The following is a 21,738-nucleotide window of genomic DNA, read 5'->3' as shown; positions in this document are numbered from 1 at the left end:
GGAACGAGGGGTAGACGGATGGCCTTTGCAGCCAGTCAGCGGTGGGAGGAGGTCCAGGCGCGGCGGACCGGCTTCCGGTTCCGGTGGGGCGCAGGGTTTAGATCTCTGAAAGGTGGGCGCGGGCTGGTGGGGTGCGGCGGGGGGACCGCGGCAGAAGGGGAGGGGCAGGTGGGTGCGGGGCGGGGGCAAAAGTAGGGGGTAGGAGGTGAGAGCCCGGGGGCAGGAGTAGGAGGTGAGAGCGGAGGCAGGGGTAGGAGGTGAGAACCGGGGGCCGGGTTAGGGGTAGGGGGTGAGAGCCGGGGGCCGGGGTAGGGGTGGGGGGTGAGAGCCGACGGCCGGAGTAGGGGTGGGGGGTGAGAGCCGGGGGCCGGGGTAGGGGTGGGGGGTGAGAGCCGGGGGCCGGGGTAGGGGTGGGGGGTGAGAGCCGGGGGCCGGGGTAGGGGTGGGGGGGTGAGAGCCGGGGGCCGGGGTAGGGGTGGGGGGTGAGAGCCGGGGGCCGGGGTAGGGGGTGAGAGCCGGGGGCCGGGGTAGGGGGTAGGGGGTGAGAGCCGGGGGCCGGGGTAGGGGGTAGGGGGTGAGAGCCGGGGGCCGGGGTAGGGGGTAGGGGGTGAGAGCCGGGGGCCGGGGTAGGGGTGGGGGGTGAGAGCCGGGGGCCGGGGTGGGGGGTGAGAGCCGGGGGCCGGGGTAGGGGGTAGGAGGTCAGAGTCCGGGGGTCAGGGTAGGAGCCCGGGGCCGGAGTAGGGGGTAGGTGGTGAGAACCGGGGGCCGGGCCAGGCTGCAGGTGACTGCGAGCCCTCATGTCCCGCCAGGCCCGTGATGCCTCTACACAAGTATCCCGTGTGGCTCTGGAAGCGGCTGCGGCTGCGGGAGGGCATCTGTGCCCGCCTACCTGGTCACTACCTGCGCTCCCTGGAGGAGGAGCGGACGCCCACTCCCGTGCACTATAGGCCTCATGGGGTCAAGTTCAAGATCAACCCCAAGAACGGGCAGCGGGAGCGTGTGGAGGACGTGCCTATCCCCATCTACTTTCCCCCCGAGTCCCAGCGGGGGTTGTGGGGCGGCGAGGGATGGATCCTGGGCCACAGATACGCCAACAACGACAAGGTGGGTCGGCAGGCGGGCTTCAGGGGCTCCTCCCAGGGCTTGGCTGTGCGGAACGCCCGGGGTACCTGGAGAGATTTGGATGGGCTCTGGGGATTACAGCCTGGCGGAGACACAGCTCCAGCAAAGGGGCACGCAGAGCAAGAACCGCAGTTCTGGCAAACAGGACTGATAAACTAGGGGTGAGGCGGGGTGATTCAGGCCGGGGAGCAACCAGAGGCTGTGGGGAGTCGGGGTAACGTTAGGATGAGGAGGAGGGCTGTGTGTGGAGCAGAGCAGGCCGGAGAGGCGAGCAGAGCTTCCAGGCTGCTTATGAGGGACTTCCTGGCGGGACTGCTGAAGCCTCTGGGGAGACTTGTGTCACCTCCAGTCTGGAATGTGACGACCTGTGAACTGTGGGGTTGCACATGTTTCTGAAACACATCCAGCAACCATGTGACAAGGGCGGGAACGCCCAGCTTGCTAGGGAGCAGCTGACTTCTGGGTACACAGCCAGAACCAGCGGTTGGGCTAGGGCAGCACTGGGCTGGGGGCCGGCCCACTCAGCTCCAAGTCCCCAGTCTGACAGCAGTGGGTCTGTGATGGAGTCTCCCAGGGGAGGGTGAGGGCAGTTGCCCTGGGTCCCCCTTGGTCTGTAGGAGGAAGCAGCAGTAGTCACAGAGGCTCCGTTGCACCCTCAGCTCTCCAAGAGGCTGAAGAAGGTGTGGAAGCCACAGCTGTTTGAGCGAGAGCTCTACAGTGAGATCCTGGACAAGAAGTTCACGGTGACCGTGACCATGCGGACCCTGGACCTCATCGATGAGGCTTATGGGTTCGACTCTTACATCCTCAAGGCAAGCAGGGTGGGGCGAGTCAGTGCACAGGGTCTGGGATGGGCCAGTCAGACTCAAGGGAGCCCCAGGTCAGCATCACACCAGGGCGCGCTGGCATCTGTGCAGGAGAATCACTGGGAAAGCGTGAATGGGGCCGTGCCCCTTTCTGGCCAGCGCCTGTGGGGTCTTCTGCCTGCAGGAGAGGCCGTTGCTCTGTGGGTGGCTGACTTGCCCGTGGGGCCTGAGTGAGCACAGCTGACCCTTTCCCTGCTCTTGGACTTGCTTCTGTTCTGATCCCACCCCCGTGGGATCAGGCGGCCCCACCTGGGCCTTCTCTGTCCTGTCCTGGGACCACCAGCGGCTAGAGAGGAGCTGGGTGGGTTGGCTGGAAGGGTAGGCAGGGCCCTGCCACCAGCACCTGGCCCCATGTGAGCCTCCTGCCAGACCCCGAAGGAGGACCTGTGCTCCAAGTTCGGGATGGACCTGAAGCGAGGGATGCTGCTGCGGCTTGCCCGGCAGGACCCCCAGCTGCACCCCGAGGACCCCGAGCGGCGGGCGGCCATCTACGACAAATACAAGGTGAGGGTTTCCATCCCGCTCCCTGCCCCTGGGGCCTCCTGGCTCGGCCCTGGGCCTCACCACCCTTTCCATCTCTGCCTGCCTAGGAATTTGCCATCCCAGAGGAGGAGGCAGAGTGGGTGGGCCTCACGCTGGAGGAGGCCATTGAGAAGCAGAGACTTCTGGAGGAAAGGGTGAGTGTGTGAGCACTGCTGCCTGCCCAGGGCCTGGCGTTCGGGGTCTGGGAGTGTGCTGCCTTGGAGAGAGCCTGCATGAGGGGCTGCTGCACTGGGTGGGCTAGAAAGGAGCTGCTGCTCTGCATTGCCGCCGCAGAGGAGCATGGCCCACTCCCTCCCCTCCAAGTCCCCACCCTGCCCTGCCACAGGACCCTCAGTAGGAGGATTGGGTTCCTGCACCAAGGGTTTGCTCGGCCACCAGCATCCCAGGGTTTGGAGCCTGTGGTAGCTGTCGGGACAGGGAGCCCCTGATGGCATGGCAGTTGGCTGCCCCCATTCCCTCTGTTTATCCACAACCACAGGGATGGGACAGGGGCAGGTGTGTGCCTCCAGTGTCCCCAAGGGAGGGGGTTTCTCATCTCACTGACAGGGCTCTGCCCTCCAGGGCCTCTCATGCCCCAGTTCCTCTGGGCGGCAGCTGCTGGTCCCATCCCCACCAGAACTCCAGCTGCCTTGGGCTTCCCTGGCCTCACCATGAGCCCCTCTTCCCTTCAGGACCCTGTACCCCTGTTCAAGATCTACGTGGCGGAGCTGATCCAGCGGCTGCAGCAGCAGGCACTGTCAGAGCCGGTGGTGGTGCAGAAGAGAGCCATTGGCCAGTGACCGCACAGCTTCTCCGTGCCTGACCACCAGGCTCAGCCTTCCCTGCCAGGCCCAGCCTTCCCTGCCAGGCCCTTTGCACTGAGGACACAGATCCTGGGGAGCTGTGAGGGCCACTCGTGGGCAGTGAGTGGATCCTGGTTTTGTGTGCTACCCATGTACCTTCCAGCCTGGGGCCAGCTTGGCAGGGATCCCCAGGAGGCCTGGGGCTGCCCGGTTCCTCCCAGGCGGGGGCCCCCATGCTCGGGGCAGTGCTGCTTGTGCCTGTGGGGCCGGGAGCGAGTAAAGTCTGGGCCAGGCTGTGTGTGCGCATCTTTGCTTTGAGGACCGGCGTTCTCTTTGGGGACCCTGATCCTGTCACCCCTGTCCCTGCTGTCCCTGAGACCTCGGATGAGCCATGGGCATTGACTCTGGGTGCGTGTCCCCAGCTGAGCTGCAGAGAGCGAGGTTTTATTGTGTGTTTCGTGGTTTTTTTTTTTTTTTTTGAGACGGAGTCTTGCTCTGTCGCCCAGACTGGAGTGCAGTGGCGCAATTTCAGCTCACTGCAACCTCCGCCTCCTGGGTTCAAGTGATTCTCCTGTCTCAGCCGCCACCACGCCTAGCTAATTTTTGTATTTTTAGTAGGCGTGGGGTTTCACCGTGTTGGTTAAGTCTTGAACTCCTGATCTTGTGATCTGCCTACCTCGGCGTCTCACCTTTTTTTTTTTTTTTTTTTTTTTTTTTTTTTGAGACGGAGTCTGGCTCTGTCCCCCAGGCTGGAGTGCAGTGGCCGGATCTCAGCTCACTGCAAGCTCCGCCTCCTGGGTTCATGCCATTCTCCTGCCTCAGCCTCCCGAGTAGCTGGGACTACAGGCGCCGCCACCACGCCCGGCTAGTTTTTTGTATTTTTTAGTAGAGACGGGGTTTCACCGTGTTAGCCAGGATAGTCTCAATCTCCTGACCTTGTGATCCGCCCGTCTCGGCCTCCCAAAGTGCTGGGATTACAGGCTTGAGCCACTGCGCCCGGCTTTTTTTTTTTTTTTTTAAGATGATGTCTCACTCTGTCATCCAGGCTAGAGTGCATCTGTGTGATCTTGGGTCACTGCAACCTCCAACTCCTGGGTTCAAGCGATTCTCCCACCTCAGCCTCCTGAGTAGCGGGATTGTAGGCACTTGCTGTCATGCATGACTAATTGTATTTTAGTAGAGAAGAGGTTTCACCTTTTTGGCCAGGCTGGGCTTGAACTCCTGACCTCAGGTGATCCACCTGCCTCGACCTCCCAAAGTGCTGGGATTACAGGTGCGAGCCACCGCCCCGGCTGGATTCGGTGTCTTTCTTTCCTCTGGTAGAGGGTCTGGTGTAGCTGGGGGCATCCAGGGGTGTAGCCGGCTGATGCCTGTTCCCTCTCCATTGCACATTCTTGCCCTTCTCGAACATTCTCCAGAGCAGGGCAAGGGAGGCTGTGGCCTGGCTCTTCAGGGACTGGAAGGAACCAGGAGGGGCAGGCCTTCAGAGGGCCCTGCTGGTGCAGCTGCCTGAGTCAGGAGGCTCTCCCTGGTCAGCACTGTTGTGGCAAGTGGTACAGGACATGGGGGTGACATGAACTTGGGGACCTGCGACCTTGGTGTCCCCTCCTGCTATTTCCCACCTGACCTGCAGGGTGGAGGTATGGCCAGCGGGAAGCCGGGCTGTGTGCCCTAAGGCTTTTCCTGCCCTGAGGTTTAGGGGTGCCTGGCCCTCTCCCCTGACCCTTACCTGGATATCCTGATCCTCAGGACCCATTCATTTCTCCTAGGGAGCACAGGGAGGGCTTCCCCAGCCGCATGTGCAGAATGACAAGGGGGGTTTATGTCCCCTGAGCCTAAGCCAGCCCCAGCTGGTGGCAGGATGGGGTGAACTGGAGGCAGCTCCCCGATGTGGGCCTGCTAGCTGATTGAGGGGCCCTGAGCTCCCAAGAGGGCTGTGGCAGAGTCCAGAGAGAGCAGCTGGCCCTGCTGGGCTGTAGAGGAGCCCATGGCTCCCGGGGCCACAAGGGGTCACTGGGTCAGGACCTGCCTGGTTCAGAGCCCTGGGAGTGCCTGCGAGGTCTCTGTCCACACCAGGCACCTCTGCCTACCTGTCCTGCTGCTCTCCATACCAGTGCCTTCACGTGATGCCCCTGCTCTGGGAATGAACTTGAAAAAAATTTTAGGCTGGGCACGGTGGCTCAAGCCTGTAATCCCAGCACTTTGGGAGGCTGAGGTGGGCAGATCACTTGAGGTCAGCAGTTTGAGCCTAGCCTGGACAACATAGTGAAACCCCATCTCTACTAAATACAAAAAATTTGCCAGGTGTGGTGGCACACACCTGTAATCCCAGCTACTTGGGAGGCTGAAGCAGGAGAATTGCTTGAACCTGGAAGGTGTGGAGGTTGCAGTGAGCTTAGATTGCACTATTGCACTCCAGTCTGGACAATAAGAGCGAAACTCTGTCTCAAAAAAAAAAGGCCGGGCGCAGTGGCTCAAGCCTGTAATCCCAGCACTTGGGGAGGCCGAGGTGGGCGGATCACGAGGTCAGGAGATGGAGACCATCCTGGCTAACACGGTGAAACTCCGTCTCTACTAAAAAATACAAAAAATTACCCGGGCGTGGTGGCGGGTGCCTGTAGTCCCAGCTACTCAGGGGGCTGAGGCAGGAGAATAGCATGAACCCGGGAGGCAGAGCTTGCAGTGAGCTGAGATGTGGCCACCGTACTCCAGCCTGGGTCACAGAGCAAGACTCCATCTCAGGAAAAAAAAAAAAAAAAAGTATGAAAAGCAGACAGTGCTTAGCCAGTCCCTTTCCCAGCTCTGTGGGGCCATAAGGCTCAGCCCAGCTGCCCACACCATGAGTGCTGTTCCAGGCCCCAGCTCTAGCCGGAATTGGGATGCTTTGGCCACTCCCTGCCCCCTATAGTTCTGGTGTTCAGCTCTGAATTTAAGCCAAGCCCCCTCCAGTCCCTCAGCTTGCCCCTGGCTCCCCGATGGTGTATGTGTCCAACACGTCCCAGCTCAGGCCTCGGCAGCTGCCCCTCACTCACCACCTGCTCCTTCCCACCCCACCCAAGGCCCCAGGGCAAGCAGGGCTCCTGCCAAGGCCAGTAGGGTTTCCTGGGTCAGACTCTGGGGGCCCCAAGGGGTGAGGGGCCAGGCTTGGCAGCGGGCTCGCAGGTGTTGGCCTCGGTCCCCCTGTTGGCCGTGGTGGAACGTGCTTATCAGTGTCCTGACCTGTGTTGACTCAGGGTCGTGGGTCTGGGACCAGGCTGCCAGCTGACCAGTGAGAGGAGCTGCATTTGGCCTCAGCAGGTCACCTCCTGTGCCAGTCACCTCGCTGGAGCCCACGGCAGGGGAGGCCAGGCTGGACTGAGGTGGGGTCTGGGTGTGGCCAGGGCCCTGACTGCTTTCTGGTCAGAAGCCACAAAAGTGCTTGACTGAGAAAAGGGCAAGAGGCCTTGCGTGAATGCCGGACCCATCTCCCAAGATCAAACCATGACTCAGTTCTGGGACAGGCCCAGCAGCTGGATCCAGCATATTATTCTGCTTTCTGGGATGTGGGGAGGGGTCCCAGGGACTGTACCGGTTCCGACATGGACATGGGGAACCCAGAGCTGAGCTGGGAGCCTGGGGAGCCGACCTGGGAATGACTGCCGGCCACCCTTCCCTGTCCTCCCTGTGCCCACCCCACACCTTCCTGCCCTGCCTGTGCCCACCTCACCCCTTCCAGAGCCAGGTCAGGCTGGGGCCACTGGACCCTCCTGCCATCCTCACCAATCGCAACTGTCAGGCTCCTTCCTGAAGTGTTGGACTCCGTCTGTGAGAACGGCCAGTTCTGCCTCTCAGAGGCCTGCAGACCCTCAGGCACCAGGAGTGGGAGAGGGGTCTGTGCAGAGCAAGATGAACCCCGCAGGAGGCAGAACTGCCCTGGGCCAGCCTGCACCAGCCCCAGCCTCTCAGAGCCCTCAGGGGCCAGGAGTTCCCCACCGTGTGTCCCAGGCTTGGCAGAGGCCATGTGTCTCCATGACAACAGTCAGCTTCGGTGTTGGGCAGAGACTGGGCTGTGGACTTCAGGGTGGACCCTCACCATGGCTATGGGCAGGGGTCCTTTGAGGGTAGAAAACTGGAGGCCTGGAAAGGGTGTCAGTGACCCCATCACTCCACATAGAGACTGGGAAGCCAAGGCCAGAAAGGGCAGGGTGGAGTGGATGTGAGGCTGGCCTGTGGTACCCAGTCTCAAGTCCGTGTCTGACCCCTGACCCCAAGGGTCTCGCCTGCTTCCTGAGTCCTGCTTAGGTGCACAGAAGCAGCAGGATAGTGGAGGGAAGGGTGTGGAGAGCAGATGGGCCCTCTGGGTCGCTTGGCACCTCTGCTCCTGTCCTCTGCCCCCGTCAGTGTGCTGGGAGCCCAAGGGAGCTGCCAGGAGACCACTATGTGTCCCTTCGTCTTGCTTAGGGCTCCGCCTCCACCTTCAGTCCTTGGCCGCCCTCTCCCTCTCACCAGTGCCCATCTGTAACACCAACCCTCTGCCGGCCCCAGGTACAGACTGGGTTGTGTGGGGCTCCCAGGCTCCCTCAAGTCCCTGTCCCTCCGACACCCACCAGCCACCAAAGCTGGAACCCTGGCCACATGGCCACACCCAGCAGCCTGGGCTCCCTCGCAGTCCTGGCTCCCTCTATTGCAGTGCCCCACAGCCCTCCCTAGGCTGGCTCCAGCCCTGGATCATCCTCCCCAACCACTGCCTGCTGTCCCAGGCTGGCGTCCCCACCCACACCGTGTCCCCAGACAAGCTGGTAGCTCTGAGCATGGCATGGGGGGGCGCTTCAAGGCCGGGTTCCATCCTGGGACAGGTGGCTCACCACCAGGCCAGTGTGAAGAAGCCTGGAGTTAGGCCCAGGGTCCTGGGGGAGCAGCCGCAGCCCAAGACCCCCGGCGCCCAGGCCATACCATGTTCCCTGGGACCGGCCCCGAAGTCGCCCTCTTGAAGGTGGATCCCCGTGGACCATACTGCAGGCTCCCCTGGCTCCCAGGTCCCTCTGCTGACCTTGGCAGTGGCCTCCCTGGGCTGCAGCAGCCCAAGGCTCTCGCTTGCTCCTTGCAGTCCTGGAGCGGTTCATCACCAGATTCTGCTCATCAGGTGCTGGGCCTGGGCCAGGAAGGGGGACTCAGCTTCCCAGGCTTAGAGGAGGCCTTTGAAGGGGTCTTGGCTGAGCGGTGCTGCTGCCAGGGCGCTTGGACAAGCCAACACTGTTTCTGGCTGTCACAGGGCTGAGGGTGGGGGGTGGCTCTGAGGATGCTCAGTGCCCTGCAATGCCCAGGATGTCCATGGGTGACGGGTGAGAAGCCTGGTCTCTGGATATACGGGAAAGCTCTGCCAGGGCCGATGCTGATGCACCCTGGAGGGAAGAGGCATTCTTGGGACGCAAGAGGGCACTGCAGCCCAGGGGGAGAGCAGGTGTAGCCGCAGGTGTGTGGCTGATGGCCAGACGGTTTGCTCAGCGTGGCCAAAGACCCAGAGTCCTGCCCAGCGGGAACCCCAGGTCCAGGGAGCAAGGCCATGGGAGGGCCTCAGGGGGCTTGTGAGACAGGACTGTGTGAGCACATGAGTATATTCCAAGGGCTGCAGCTAACGAGAAGGTGGTAGAGTGGACCGTGGGCAGAGATAAAGCTGGCAGCCTTTGCCGTCTGAGGTAGGTGAGAGCTTGGCTCTGCCCACTGGGGCTAAGAAGTTCTCCCTGCTCCCCCTCCCACTGCTTCCACCCTTTATTTTCCCACCAGAGTGTGCTTGGCCTTCAGCCCCTGGGGCAAGCCTGACCTGAAGTCCTCCTCTCAGCAGGGGCTTCAAGGCTAGTGCTTCTGCCTCTGCTGGGGGTCAGGCAGGGCACGGAGTGGCCCCAGACAGGCCAGGAGAGGGACAAGGACCCCACACACTGGACATGAATGAAACACATGCAAACGCTTAACAGCTGTTGTGGGGACAGCTACCATACAGCCATGCCCGCCTCGTTCCTCCAAGGGGACCCTGGCATGGGCCCACGGGCAGCGCCGCCTGCTCCCTCGGCAGTCAGGAGTGGCTCGGGGGTGGCAGTGTCTAAAGGGGCTGGTTGCCATGGCTACCATAGGGTTCCGAGGCCCGTCATCTGGTCCCTGCCTCAGCCAATCGGCGGCAGGAGCCCGAGCTGCAGCCCAGAGTCACGCTTCTGCCTCCCAGCCACACAGTGGCCAAGAGCAGGGACCTGCTTCCCAGAGTGGCTGAAAGTGCTCGGACGGACGGCCAAGCCCATCATGGCGGACAGCGGGACGGTGGGGCGTGAGCAGGCACACGGAGCCAGGCAGGTGAGGTAAGCCGGGCAGGCGGCCGGGCGGACAGGTGGACGCGCCTCCTCTGCCCATTGTTCTCGCGGCTGCGGCCCTGCCCTCGACCCACCCCACCCTCAAGCGCAAGCCCACACACAGCGCCCGCACCCTCACCCTCAGACCCTCTCCGGGTGTCCCAAGGAAGGGTCAGGGGAAGAGACAAAGGGAGCAGGGTGAGGCAGGATGGATCCTGACGGACCTCGGACCCCAAAACCGCCCTGGTGGGTCTTCCACGTCAGGTTTCACATAGAGGCGGCATCAAAGACCCCCGACTGGTCCAGGCCAGCGTCCCGGCCACCGCTCCAGGGTGACAAGCCATGTCAAGTCGGTGCCATTTAAGCAGCATTTTTTCGAGGGAAAAAAAAAAAAAGAAAGAAACAGAAGCGATAAAAAGAAAAAAATGTCCACCTATGACAGGGGAAGCGGCCAGCCCGATGGATCAGAAGCGCCAAATCCCATTACTCGGGACTTCAGGGACAGGCCCTGCAAGGGCAGCTGCGATTAAGAGCTTGTCAATGGAGTCTGCTTTGGAGATCAAAGCGGGGCGTGCTGGTGTGTGTGTGTGTATGTGCACGTGTGTGCGCGTGCATGCGTGTACGGGCAGGAAAGGACACCATGGGGTGACAGCAGAGATGTCGTGCACCACAGCACTGTGGGACCCACACGTCGCCTGCACGGCCGTCTCCATGCCACTTGTGTCCTTGCTGCCGTGTGCGACGTGTGTGGATGCGGCAGGGGGCCTGGGCCGGACACCTGGTCCCAACACCCGCACCGTTTGGAAGACCTCCACCTCCTGCTAGAGGCTGTCCCTTCCCCAAGTTCTGCCCAGAGGAGCCTGCAGGGGCCAAGCTGGGTGTGAGGACAGCCGTGGCCGCGTCTCCTCCCCCTGACCACGCCCTGCTGTCCACAGAGGCCTTGAGCTCTCATTTGGCCTGGCAGGCGCGCCCTGGGGGTTCAAAGCTCCCGTCGACATGATTGTTAGGTTATTAGGTAAACTCTGAGAAGCAAATCTTTTAATCCACTGTGGCTAATCCAGTGCACTTTTGTTTGCCACGACAGACGCTGCGGCAACAAAGGGGCCTGGGGCCCGGCACACACAATCACACACTCAGAACTTGGCCGCGGCCGCAGGGTTCCTAGGCAGCCGAGAGAGATGTCTTGGGACAGCCGAGCAGAGGGAGGCAGTGGAGGGCACAGGTGGACGGGGGCACAGGTGGACCAGGGTGAAGGTAGCTGCCCGCTGGGGGCTGCACTTCCTCACCTCCCGTTTAATGTCCCCTTGCCAGCTCGAGGGGGTACCGCTGGGCTCTGGGGTGTGCAGACATTGGGGCCGCTGGGGAGAGTGGGCAGAAAGACAGATGAGCACCAATGGGGGGCGGCGGCGCCCAGAGAGTCCTGTGGGATGGAGGCCATCAGGGCAGGGAAGGGCGTTCAGGTGAGGGAACAGCAGGGACAAGGACTGGGGTCGGTGGGGCAGGGGCAGGAGTGCCCCCAACAAGGACAGGAAGTGGTCCAAGGCTGCCCAGGGAGGTGGGACTTCAGGTGCTGCTTCCCGAAGTCAGCCCGAGGCCTGTCGGGGCATGGCCCCTGCACTTGGGTGCCACCTTTTTTGGGAAAACAGCACTGAGGTTGGGGGAGGCCAGTGGGCCCTGCCCTGTACTCACGATGTGCCTGGAACACCAGAACTGGGCCACGGCCAGCCGTGGGCTCCGTCCCACCACCCAGCCTGTCAGGGAGCCAAAACACCTAGCCCAGAGTCAGGTCTTGCTCTCACCCAGACTGGTAGTGGAGTGGCACCATCTTGGCTCACTGCAGCCTTGACTGCTCAGGCTCAAGCCATCCCCATCTCAGCTTTCCGTGTACCTGGGACCACAGGCGCACGCCACCATGCCTGGCTAATTAAAAACAATGCTTCTGTAGAGACGGGCTCTTGCATTGCTGCCCAGGCTAATCTTAAACCGCTGACTTCAAGTGATCCGCCCACCTCAGTCTCCCAAAGTGCTGGGATTACAGGTGTGAGCCACCGCGCCTGGCTATTTTCTATTTTCACAAAAAGTGGTGCTCTATGTGTTGGCCTTGCAGCATCTCTCCGGGGTGTTATATCTCCTTGTTCTCTGTTGGGCTTGGGATGGGGGCACAGGCAGCATCTGGCCTCTCCCATGGGCTCAGAACTGATAGAAAAAGAAGACTCAGGGATGAGAGCTGGGGCTTGCCTTACACTTTACCACTTGGAAGGCCACGGAGGGTGGTGGTGGCTGTGCCTGCGATGGAAAGTGCAGTCCTCCCTCACCCAAACTCCCCCTCCAGGGGCCTCCCCTGCCTGCCCACTCCCACCTCTCACACCTATGGACTGGGTGGAGGGGTGGGGAAGCGGCAGACAGGAAGAGGCTGAACCCAAGGCTTCCCTTGGCCTCCGGTACCCTGGATCAGAATCGTCCGTCCTTTTCCCCCGCTCCCCTTACACTGGTGTAGGGACGGTGGCTACACAGCATCCGTCTCTGCAGCTGGCTGTCTCCATCACACATCGTACAGCGGCAAACGCTCCCCAACGAATGTCCTTGGCGTGTCTTCCAGGATTTCCTTTATTTTTTATAAGTAGTCTTCCTCAGTTAAGTGGATGAAACACACTTAAGGCATCAAAACTTTATTTTTTTATTTTTTATTCTTTTTAGGCAGAGTCTCACTGTCACCCAGGCTGGAGTGCAATGGCATGATCTCGGTTAACTGCAACCTCTGCTGCCCAGGTTCAAGCAATTCTCCTGCCTCAGCCTCCGAGTAGCTGAGATTACAGGCACCTGCCACCACGCTCAGCTAATTTTTGTATTCTTTTTTTTTTTTTTTTTTTTTTTGAGACGGAGTCTCGCTCTGTCGCCCAGGCTGGAGTGCAGTGGCCGGATCTCAGCTCACTGCAAGCTCCGCCTCTCGGGTTTACGCCATTCTCCTGCCTCAGCCTCCCGAGTAGCTGGGACTACAGGCGCCCGCCACCTCGCCCGGCTAGTTTTTTTGTATTTTTTAGTAGAGACGGGGTTTCACCGTGTTAGCCAGGATGGTCTGGATCTCCTGACCTCGTGATCCGCCCGTCTCGGCCTCCCAAAGTGCTGGGATTACAGGCTTGAGCCACCGCGCCCGGCAATTTTTGTATTCTTAGTAGAGATGGGGTTTCAGCATATTGGTCAAGCTGGTCTTGAACTCCTGACCTCATGATCCATCCACCTCGGCCTCCCAAAATGCTGGGATTACAGGCATAAGCCACTGCGCCCGGCCTATTCTTTTCTTAATTTTTATTTCTTTTTTTTTTTTTTTTTTTTTTGAGACGGAGTCTGGCTCTGTCGCCCAGGCTGGAGTGCAGTGGCGCAATCTCAGCTCACTGCAAGCTCCGCCTCCCGGGTTCACGCCATTCTCCTGCCTCAGCCTCCCGAGGAGCTGGGACTACAGGCGCCCGCCACTGCGCCCGGCTAATTTTTTCTATTTTTAGTAGAGTCGGGGTCTCACCATGGTCTCGATCTCCTAACCTTGTGATCCGCCCGCCTCGGCCTCCCAAAGTGCTGGGATTACAGGCGTGAGCCACCGCGCCCGGCCAATTTTTATTTCTTTGAGACATGGTCTTACTCTGTTGCCCAGGCTAGAATGCAATAGTGCAATCACCGCTCACTAAAGCCTCCAACTCCTGGGTTGAAGTGATCCACCTGCCTCGGCCTCCCAAGTAGCTGAGACCATAGGTGCGCAACACCACGCCCAGCTAATTTTTAAACATTTTTTAGTAGAGACAAGGTCTCACTGTGTTGCCCAGACTGATCTTGAACTCCTAAGCTTAAGTGATCCTCTGGCCTTGGCCTCCCAAAGTGCTAGGACTACAGGTGTGAGCCACTGTGCCTGGCCTTTTCTTTATTTTTATTTTTTTGAGAGAGTCTCGCTCTGTCACCCAGGCTGGAGTGCAATGGGGCGATCTCGGCTCACTGCAACCTCTGCCTCCCAGGTTCAAGCGATTATCCTGCCTCAGCCGCCTGAGTAGCTGGGACTAACGGCGCCCGCCACCATGCCCGGCTAATTTTTCTATTGTTAGTAGAGACGGGGTTTCACCACGTTGGTCAGGCTGGTCTCAAACTCCTGACCTCGTGATCCACATGCATCGGCCTCCCAAAGTGCTGGGATTACAGGCGTGAGCCACTGCTCCCAGCCAGTCACTTTATTTTCAAAGTATTCCTTCTGGCTGGGCGTGGTGGTTTGGGCCTGTAATCCCAGCACTTTGGGAGGCTGACGCAGGTGGATCCCTTGAGCTCAGGAGTTAGAGACCAGCCTGGGCAACATGATGAAACACTGTCTCTAGCGAAAACACAAACCATTAGTGGGGTGTGGTGGCGCACACCTGTAATCCCAGTTACGCGGGAGGCTGAGGTGGGAAGATCACTTGAGAATGGAAGGTGGAGGCTGCAGTGAGTCAAAATCATGCCACTGGGCTCCAACCTGGGCAACAGAGTGAAACTCCATCTCCAAAAACAAAAAAGCATTCCTTCTATGTCCACATTGAAGAAAATAATTTCATGTCTGCTCTTAAGTTTTTCATTTGGTGCCTAGAAACAAAACCTGATTAAATGTCATCCATGGTCAATCAAATAAAAGCCTTCGTGGCAAACTCGCGCTCGAAGCAAAGGGCATTTGTCCCTTCTGTGAGGCAGGGAGGTGGCTGAACCTCACCCTGCACACCACAGGCCCCCACGCGCCTCCCTGCCCTCCTCAGGGCCTTCCCCTACATCTCTCCTGCCTGGCCTGCCTCTGGTCTCCCCCTACCCGTGCCAGACTCAGAGAATCTCCTCTCCATACCAACACCACAACCTACTTTAGAAGGGCTGCTGCATTTCCTCCAGGCTTTCTGATCCCTTTCTTGTCCCTGCAGGGCAGGGGCCCCGAGGAGCTGGAGGCCCAAGGGCCTTGTTCTGGTCCCAGGGCTTGGGGACACATGCCACCGAGGGCCAAGAGGAGGATGGACATGGACACAACCCCAAGAGCCTGGCCCGGCCGCAGCAGCAGCTCTGCAGAACCAAGGCAAGCATTGGGGACCTTGCTGGGAGTGGGGGGCAGCCCATGGGCCAGTGTCTGAGGTCCTGCTGTCTGGCCATCCAGGACTCCCTCATCCCTGGAAACTGGGCTATAGCGTGGAGGCCACCTACTCTGTCTCCTCTAAGGCTCTGAGGCTGAATGGGCTGGGGGGGCTTGTAGGGAGGACCCCGTGTCCAGCATTGTGGGACCTGGCAGGGTGCTTGCTGCCAGGACCCAGCGGGACCAAGTGTTGGCCTAGCAGTACAGCTTCGTTCATATCCCCAGCCCCTGCTCACCTGCTCTGAGCATGGTGATCTAGGAGGTGGGCCTGGGCCCTTGGCAGGCTGGGGACAGCCTAGTGGCCCTTATCCCATGCTGCCCCCTTTCCCACACAGCAATGCCGGCATCGGACACCATGCTGAGTGCTGGCAGGGGCGAGGGCTGGCAGGGACGTGGGCTGGGAGGCTTCCACACATGGTTCCCCATGCAGTCCTACCTGTGGGAATCTGGTGGGGGCTGGGCTGGCGGCTCAGGGAGCCTGGAGCTGGGACTTGTGCGCTTGCCTGGGAGCTCTGAAGGATGAGGCTGGGCCCCCAGGGTGACATAGCCCAGGGAAAGACATGGGGCTGGTGTGAGAGGTGCCTGGAGAGAGCTGGGGGGTATGGACATGACGGACACAGAAGCACAGAGGTGGGCAAGTGGCCAGATGCATCTAGGGGAGGGCATGGGAGAGGCGCCGTTAGGAAGGGCCCTGAAGGGCTGTGGGCACCAGAGAGCCCTGGGAGGCCTAAAGCAGAGGGCAGATAGATGAGAGTCGTTGGCTCAGGTGTGGGGTGGACGAGGTGGGGAGCCCTCACCCAGCAGGAGGCGAGCTGGTCCTGTGTGGCCTGAACTGCAGCTGTCTCCTCTGTTAAATGGGGGTATAGCTGACCCCAGGGGGCTGCCTGGGGCGTCCTGGGAGGTGCCAGGCCCAACAGTGCTCTGGGAAGGACAGGGCTGATCCTGGTACTCACATCCTCCTCCTCGGGGAGGCAGGGCCTGATGGTCGGCTGAGGCCTGGGTGGAGAGCAGAGGGTTGGTTCTGACAGGGTTGAGCTGGCCAGAGCTGGTGTGGGGGCTGCTGCTGGGGTCCTGTGCCTCTCTGCTGTGGGATGCCTGGGGCTGTGGCCTTGTGCTCTGTGGCCTGCAGGGCAGGTGACACGGATCTGGGCAGCCAGGGTGTCAGGATTGGACTGCACCCCTTGGCAGGGCCGCTGTGGAGACAGCCCAGGGGAGGGGCTGAAGGGTTCCAGACACTCCAATGGCCTTCCTCTAAGGCTGGCCTGGGCAGCGGCGGGAAGGAGAACCCTTCTCTGATACTAGATGGTGCCTGGGAGAAATCAAGGCAGAGGGTCCTAGCCGGTGGGCTCCTTGGAGGTTGTGGCTCCTGTCCGGGTGACAGCCAGCACATATTGGGGCCTAATGTGTTCCCTGGCGCTGTGAGTCCCGGCTGCCTGGGGACTCAGGAGGGTGGAGCCCACGCCACCTTCCAAGGGACCTGGCCATCCCTGCCTGCCGACCACCCAACTCCTGGGAGCCTGCTTCCCTCACGGCAGCTGGCAGGCCGTGGCGGTCCCCGCGGGGGCCTCCGGTCCAGGGCCGGCGGGGCAGGGAGCCCCGACGCCTGCAGTCCCCTGGATGCCCACCGATGTACTGGCGGCAGAAAAGGGCTGCGCCCCGCGTGCGCCCGTCGGGGCGGGCAGTCCGCCCAGCGCTCCCCACGGTCGCAGCCATTCCAAGCACCTGCAACGGCGCCTCTCCCACTCCGCACTCCGGGAAGCCACAGCCGCCGCGGCTCCGCTTCTGCGCCGCCCCTTGGGAAGACTGCGCGACCACGCCCCCGCCGCGCCCCGCCCCCGGCAGGCGCTGACCACGCCCCTCTCCCGCTCACGCAGAGGCCCCGCCCCATGCTTCTCACCTCGTCCTCGCTTCCGGCCCCGCCCCGCGCACGAGGCTCCGCCCCACGCTCGTTACCTCTTCGACTCGAGGCGGGCTCCGCCTTGCTCCCTGGCGCAGCCCCTGGCCCAAGGCCCCGCCCTGCGCTCTTCACCTCGTCTTCTCGCTTCCGGCCCCGCCCGTGCCCGGGCCCCGCCCCGCGCTCCTCACCTGTCCAATCGCTGTCGGCCCCGCCCCACGCTCCTCACCTTATCCTCGCGCTTTGAGCCACGCCCCGCGCCTGAAGCCCCGCCCCACGCTCTTTACCTCGTCCCCGAGCTGAGGCCCCGCCCCGAGCTGAGGCCCCGCCCCGCGCTCTCACCTCGTCCCCGCGCCCCGGCCCCGCCCCCGCACTTCCGGGCGCCGCCGGCGGGGGCGCTCGGGCCTGGGCTTCGGCGCTCTGGGCTCGGGCTCCGGCTCGGGAGGCAATCGTGGCCGCTGCCGCCGCCAGAGCCGGCCGGAGTCGACCCGGAGCCGCGTCCACGGGGAGCAGGCGGGTGGGAGCTGGCGGCTGGGCCCCTGCGGCGCCCCCGCGGCCTGCCCCGCGTCCGCCTCCGGGCCGCCGAGCCGCAGCCGCTGAGATGGGGGCCGCCCCGGGCCGCGCCCCCGCCGAGTCCCGCCCGCCGCGCTGCCGCTGAGCGCATGGGCCGGGCTGCGCCGCGCCGCTCCGGGAGCCGGGCCCGGGGCCCCGCCGCCTCCGCGCGCGGGTGAGTAGGGCCGGGCGCCGGGGCGGGCTAGGCCGCGCTAGGCCGGGCGGGCGGGACCCGGAAGCGGCGGGGGGCGCGGGTGGCTGACGCGCGTGGGCCCGAGGGGGTGGGAGCGCGGGGAGCTGGGGCCGGGGTGCCCCTGGGCAGCGGGACCGGCGGCGCGGGGGCCGCTTGGAGTTCCGAGGCCTCGGGCGCGTCTGGGGGCGCAGAGCAGCTGCAGGGGCCGCGCATCGCGTGCGGGAACCCCGGGAGAGCCGGGCCTGGAGCCCTCCCCGCCTCCCAGAAGTCGGCAGGAGTCCGGCTGCTCCGGAGGAGGGCACTCCCGCCCGCCCTCGCCGAGGCCGCGTACCGGGTCCAGGTCGCGGTGCGGCCTGAGTAGCCGCGTGCTCAGGCGTTCGTGCCCTCCAGGTTGATGCCTCGCTGCCCAAACACTGGTCTCTCTCTTGGGTGTGGTTCCTAGATTCTACCCCCGCCCGGCACTTTGGAATTTAGCCCCCAGTGAAACCAGAGCTGCACTGCCCGAGCAGTGAAACTTTCGGCTTGGCATTGAAGAAAGTAGAGAAAAACATGTCAGTTCTCTAGGGATTTTTCTCAGCCCATCTATAAGATAACTTTTTTTTTTTTTTTTTGTAGAGATGAGGTGTCACTATATTGCCCAGCAAGTGTTGTTGAACTCTTGGCCTCAAGCGATCCACCTGCCTCAACCTGCCAAGGTGCTGGGACTACGTGCGTGACCACCGCCCCCTCTAAGATAATTTTTTTTTTTTTTTGAGACGGAGTCTCGCACTGTCGCCCAGGCTGGGAGTGCAGTGGCGCGATCTTGGCTCACTGCAACTTCCACCTCTTGGGTTCAAGCGGTTTTCCTGCCTCAGCCTCCTAAGTAGCTGGGATTACAGGCATGCGCCACCACGCCCGGCTAGTTTTTCTATTTTTAGTAGAGACGGGGTTTCACCGTGTTGACCAGGCTGGCCTGGAACTCCTGACCTCAGGTGATCCGCCCACCTCGGCCTACCAAAGTGTTGGGATTACAGGTGTGAACCACCGTGCCTGGCCCCTTCTAAGATAATTTATAAAGGGTGCAGTGCAATGGTGCTATCTCCGCTCACCGCAACCTCCGCCTCCCAGGTTCAAGCGATTCTCCTGCCTCAGCCTTCCCAAGTAGCTGGGATTATAGGCATCTGCCACCAAACCTGACTAATTTTGTATTTTTAGTAGAGTTGGGGTTTCTCCATGTGGGTCAGGCTGGTCTCAAACTCCTGACCTCAGGTGATCCGCCCACCTCGGCCTCCCAAAGTGCTGGGATTACAAGTGTCAGCCACCACACCTGGCCTCAGTTTCAGTTTTAAGATCTCCATTCGGGGACAAGGATGGGAAAGCATGAAAAACAGTGTTTTTGTTTGATTTTCAGCTGGTGTTGACTTGGATTTCTAGTTTCAGAAAAGCTAAGCAGACTTTTTCGGATTACATTAGTCACTGAGAATTTCAGTGATGGGGGAACAAGTTACATGTGAAACAGTAGCCCTGAACCTTCAAGAGTTAAATCAGTGGACAGTTGGGAAGATGTCAGAGTTGTGCTGTTTTACTTGCATCCTCCATGTAAATCAAAATTTCAAAAGTTAAGTTTGGGTAAAATAAATACCTACACACGTAGGTAGCACTGAGTTTGCTGCCATGGTGCCTGGGGCATATGCCTAAGCAGTGATGAAAGGGAATTTTAAATACGATATCAGACTTGTAGGCATCCCGCCCATTTTATGTACTCACTTTATTGATGGTAGCTACAGGCTGTGGGCCAGATTTAGTGCTTGCGGGCATTTGATGCTAATCTGAGTAAACATAACTGCTTTATGTGTGGTGTGTACGTGTGTGTACACTAAATGCTTGGTGTGCTTCCATGTGGAAACCCAGAGATTTCAGGAATTGGGACATGTTTTAACAACATCAGTAACTTGTGGAGGGGTTCATGTGCTTCCAGGGACACCAAAAAGTGTTCTGTCAGTTGACAGCCCAAAATACACATGATTATAAAAAAATTTTCTCCTGGGCTCTGAAAAATAGTTTAAAATAATTAAGGTGAACTTGGTTCACACATGAATTAAAACATTAGTTTTGGGGCCAGGCAAGGTAGCCTGTAATCCCAACACTTTGGGAGGCCGAGGTGGGCAGATTGCTTTGAGCTCAGGAGTTTGAGACCAGCCTGCCCAACATGGTGAAAACCCATCTCTACAAAAAGTACAAGAATTAGCCGGGCGTTGGTGGCTCCTGCTTGTAGTCCCCGCCATATGAGAGGCTGAAGCTGGAGAGTTGCTTGAGCCTGGGAAGCTGAGGCTGCAGTGAGCTGAGCTCGCCCCACTGCACTCCAGCCTGGGCAACAGAGCGAGACCCTGTCTGAAAATAACAAAAAAAACACAACAAAACCCATTGGTTTTGGAAGCATTTGCTACTGTCTTCTGTAGTACAGTAGTTCAGCATCTGTAGAGAGCCGGTGTTGGGCATCTGTGACAAACATCTGTCTTTTTTACATCAATGAATCAAATCAAAGAATTAAATGTCATTGAATTAAAAATCAATGGACTAAATATTCATTGATGAATATTCAAGCTGGTGAATGGCAGCGCATCTATCACGGTAAGGCTCAGGCGGTCAGGGTGCAGCGCTTCTTTCCTGTGACGGCATCCCAGACAGATGACCGTGAGCTAGCGTGGAGGTGCCCACGCCCAGGGCGCTCCCTCCATGCTGACGGGGCTCACAGAGTGGCTGCCGCTGAAGTGGTCTGTGAGCAGCAGGATAGCACAGCTCACTGGGCCTTGACCTTTAGAAGCTGTGTTCCTGCTGAGGCCAAGATGACACACTACCCAGCAGCGTTCACAAAAAGTCCTTAGCTGCTGAAATGTCACTGGGGGCACATAGTTGCAACCTATCCTCCATCTATAGGTGCTTCTTATTTATGTACTAATTTTATTTTATTGTTTTAGAGACAGGATCTTGCTCTGTTGCCCGGGCTGGAGTGCAGTGGCATGCGATTATAGCTCACTGCAGCCTTGAAGTCCTGGGGTCAAGGGATCCTCTTGCCTCAGCCTTCCAAGTAGCTGGGACTACAGGCATACGCCACCATACCTGGTTAATTAAGAAAGTTTTTTTGTAGAGATTGGGTCTCACTATGTTGCCCAGGTTAGTCCTGAACTCCTGGACTCAAGGGATCCTCCAGCCTCAGCCTCCTGAGTAGTTGAGACTACAAGTGCGTGACACCATGCCTGGCTCTGTGGATCCTTCTTGCAACAGGAGCAGCTGTTGGCTGGTAAAGTGTGTGCAATGTGAGGAAGTTGATGTGGGGGACAGAGTCCATGTAGACCAGGGACAGCGGTGTGGAGTGGTGGCTGGGAGATCCCCCTTGAGTTGGTCCTGGGTTTTAGGGTTTTATTTGTTCCCCGTGGGTTGTTCAGCACTCCAGGCTTTTGAACCCAACATGCTTCTCTAAAGCCCTCTCTCCAGCCCCTTTTAGCCAGGACCACTTACATCATGGCAGGCTGTGTTGCAGTCACCTGCGTGGCCAGGTTGAGTGGCATAGCCAGAGCTCCTGGACTCCTATAGTTCGTGGCAGGAAGGACCACAGACCATGGCAGGGGTTCTGTTGGAGCCCTTATCTAGTCTCTTTTGCATACTCCTTGCAGGCTTGTAGCAGCAGCAGCAGTAGTAGCAGCAACTTCTGTGGTTCCCTGATGTCTGAGGGTGGGTGGTTCGGTTTTCAGCTTAAGGAGTGAAGTCACATGAACTATAGCTTCCTTAGCTACAAACTGAATTTGCATTTCCTTTTATTCTGTACCTTCTCTGTTCCTTAAGTTACCCATTTATTATTTGCTATCTGAATCCTCATCAGAGAGGCTTTTAAGAGTCAAGTGCAGCATTCTGACAGAGCATTTTAAGATTGTCTCCAGTGGCGCTGTCCGAGCGCCTCTGGACGTGGGTGGTGTCCTGGTCGATGGGGCTGAAGGTGACCCATGATTATCTCTCTTTGAGGTGTGTGTTGAGAGTTGGAGGAACACCCTGCCGTGTGTTCTCACGTGTTGCAAGGTGTACCGCGTGTGACGTGATGCAAAGGCGGAAAACAGTGGCCTTGAGCCTGGAGGATGTGGGGTTCAGAAGACGCCCACCACCTTTGGGGCTGTAGCGCGCCTTCCTTTCTCTCTGAGTGTTGTTGGGGCTGGTGGAGTGATTGTCTCCATGTTACTTGTGACGCTCCAGCCCTCACTCAGGTTTATACACATAGCCAGGACTAGAGGCAGCTTTCCTGCCTCCGGCCTTCCTGCCTTCCCTGTCACTCAGCTCTGCAGCTGAGGTGGGAGGTGCTCAAGCTGCCAGCCTCCG

General features: G+C 59.9%; 2 protein-coding genes across 6 annotated transcripts in view; both read left to right on the top strand.

Moving 5' to 3' along the window:
* Positions 1 to 27: 27 nt before the first annotated feature.
* Positions 28 to 3,607, top strand: MRPL28 (mitochondrial ribosomal protein L28). Of its 3 annotated transcripts, none has more exons than XM_007980025.3 (6): positions 28 to 112; positions 810 to 1,104; positions 1,782 to 1,934; positions 2,358 to 2,492; positions 2,579 to 2,665; positions 3,203 to 3,607. In XM_007980025.3, exons 2-6 carry the CDS (start codon positions 817 to 819, stop codon positions 3,308 to 3,310), a joined length of 771 nt encoding a protein of 256 aa, XP_007978216.2. In that variant the 5' UTR covers positions 28 to 112; positions 810 to 816; the 3' UTR covers positions 3,311 to 3,607. The 3 variants fall into 3 exon arrangements, with proteins under 3 accessions (XP_007978216.2, XP_007978233.1, XP_007978226.2); XM_007980035.3 differs by having other exon boundaries at positions 108 to 257; XM_007980042.3 differs by lacking the exon at positions 1,782 to 1,934.
* A 13,411-nt stretch (positions 3,608 to 17,018) lies between these two features.
* The window catches only part of AXIN1 (axin 1), a 64,411-nt gene continuing 59,691 nt past the window's right edge, over positions 17,019 to 21,738 (top strand). For 2 of the 3 annotated variants that reach the window (XM_037990082.2, XM_037990081.2), the window contains exon 1: positions 17,019 to 17,373. Coding sequence is in view for 1 of the 3 variants with exons in the window: in XM_073014958.1 (XP_072871059.1) it covers positions 20,624 to 20,671 (48 nt within the window). In the remaining 2 variants the exon portion in view is untranslated. Of the gene's footprint in view, positions 17,374 to 20,354; positions 20,672 to 21,738 lie in introns of those variants that run through there. The other variant, XM_073014958.1, reaches the window with a different exon arrangement.

The sequence above is a fragment of the Chlorocebus sabaeus genome, chromosome 5 (assembly GCF_047675955.1).
Source record: "Chlorocebus sabaeus isolate Y175 chromosome 5, mChlSab1.0.hap1, whole genome shotgun sequence".
Classification (NCBI taxonomy): domain Eukaryota; kingdom Metazoa; phylum Chordata; class Mammalia; order Primates; family Cercopithecidae; genus Chlorocebus; species Chlorocebus sabaeus.
The sequence above is the reverse complement of the archived record's forward strand: the minus strand, read 5'-3'. Positions and strand labels throughout refer to the sequence as shown.

What these genes read in the sequence shown, in the direction of transcription:
- MRPL28 (XM_007980025.3), top strand. Translation starts at nt 817, where the DNA reads ATGCCTCTACACAAGTATCCCGTGTGGCTCTGGAAGCGGCTGCGGCTG. An exon ending in TCGACTCTTACATCCTCAAG is followed by an intron (nt 1,935 to 2,357) that starts GCAAGCAGGGTG and finishes GCCTCCTGCCAG; the next exon opens with ACCCCGAAGGAGGACCTGTG. An exon ending in AGAGACTTCTGGAGGAAAGG is followed by an intron (nt 2,666 to 3,202) that starts GTGAGTGTGTGA and finishes TCTTCCCTTCAG; the next exon opens with GACCCTGTACCCCTGTTCAA.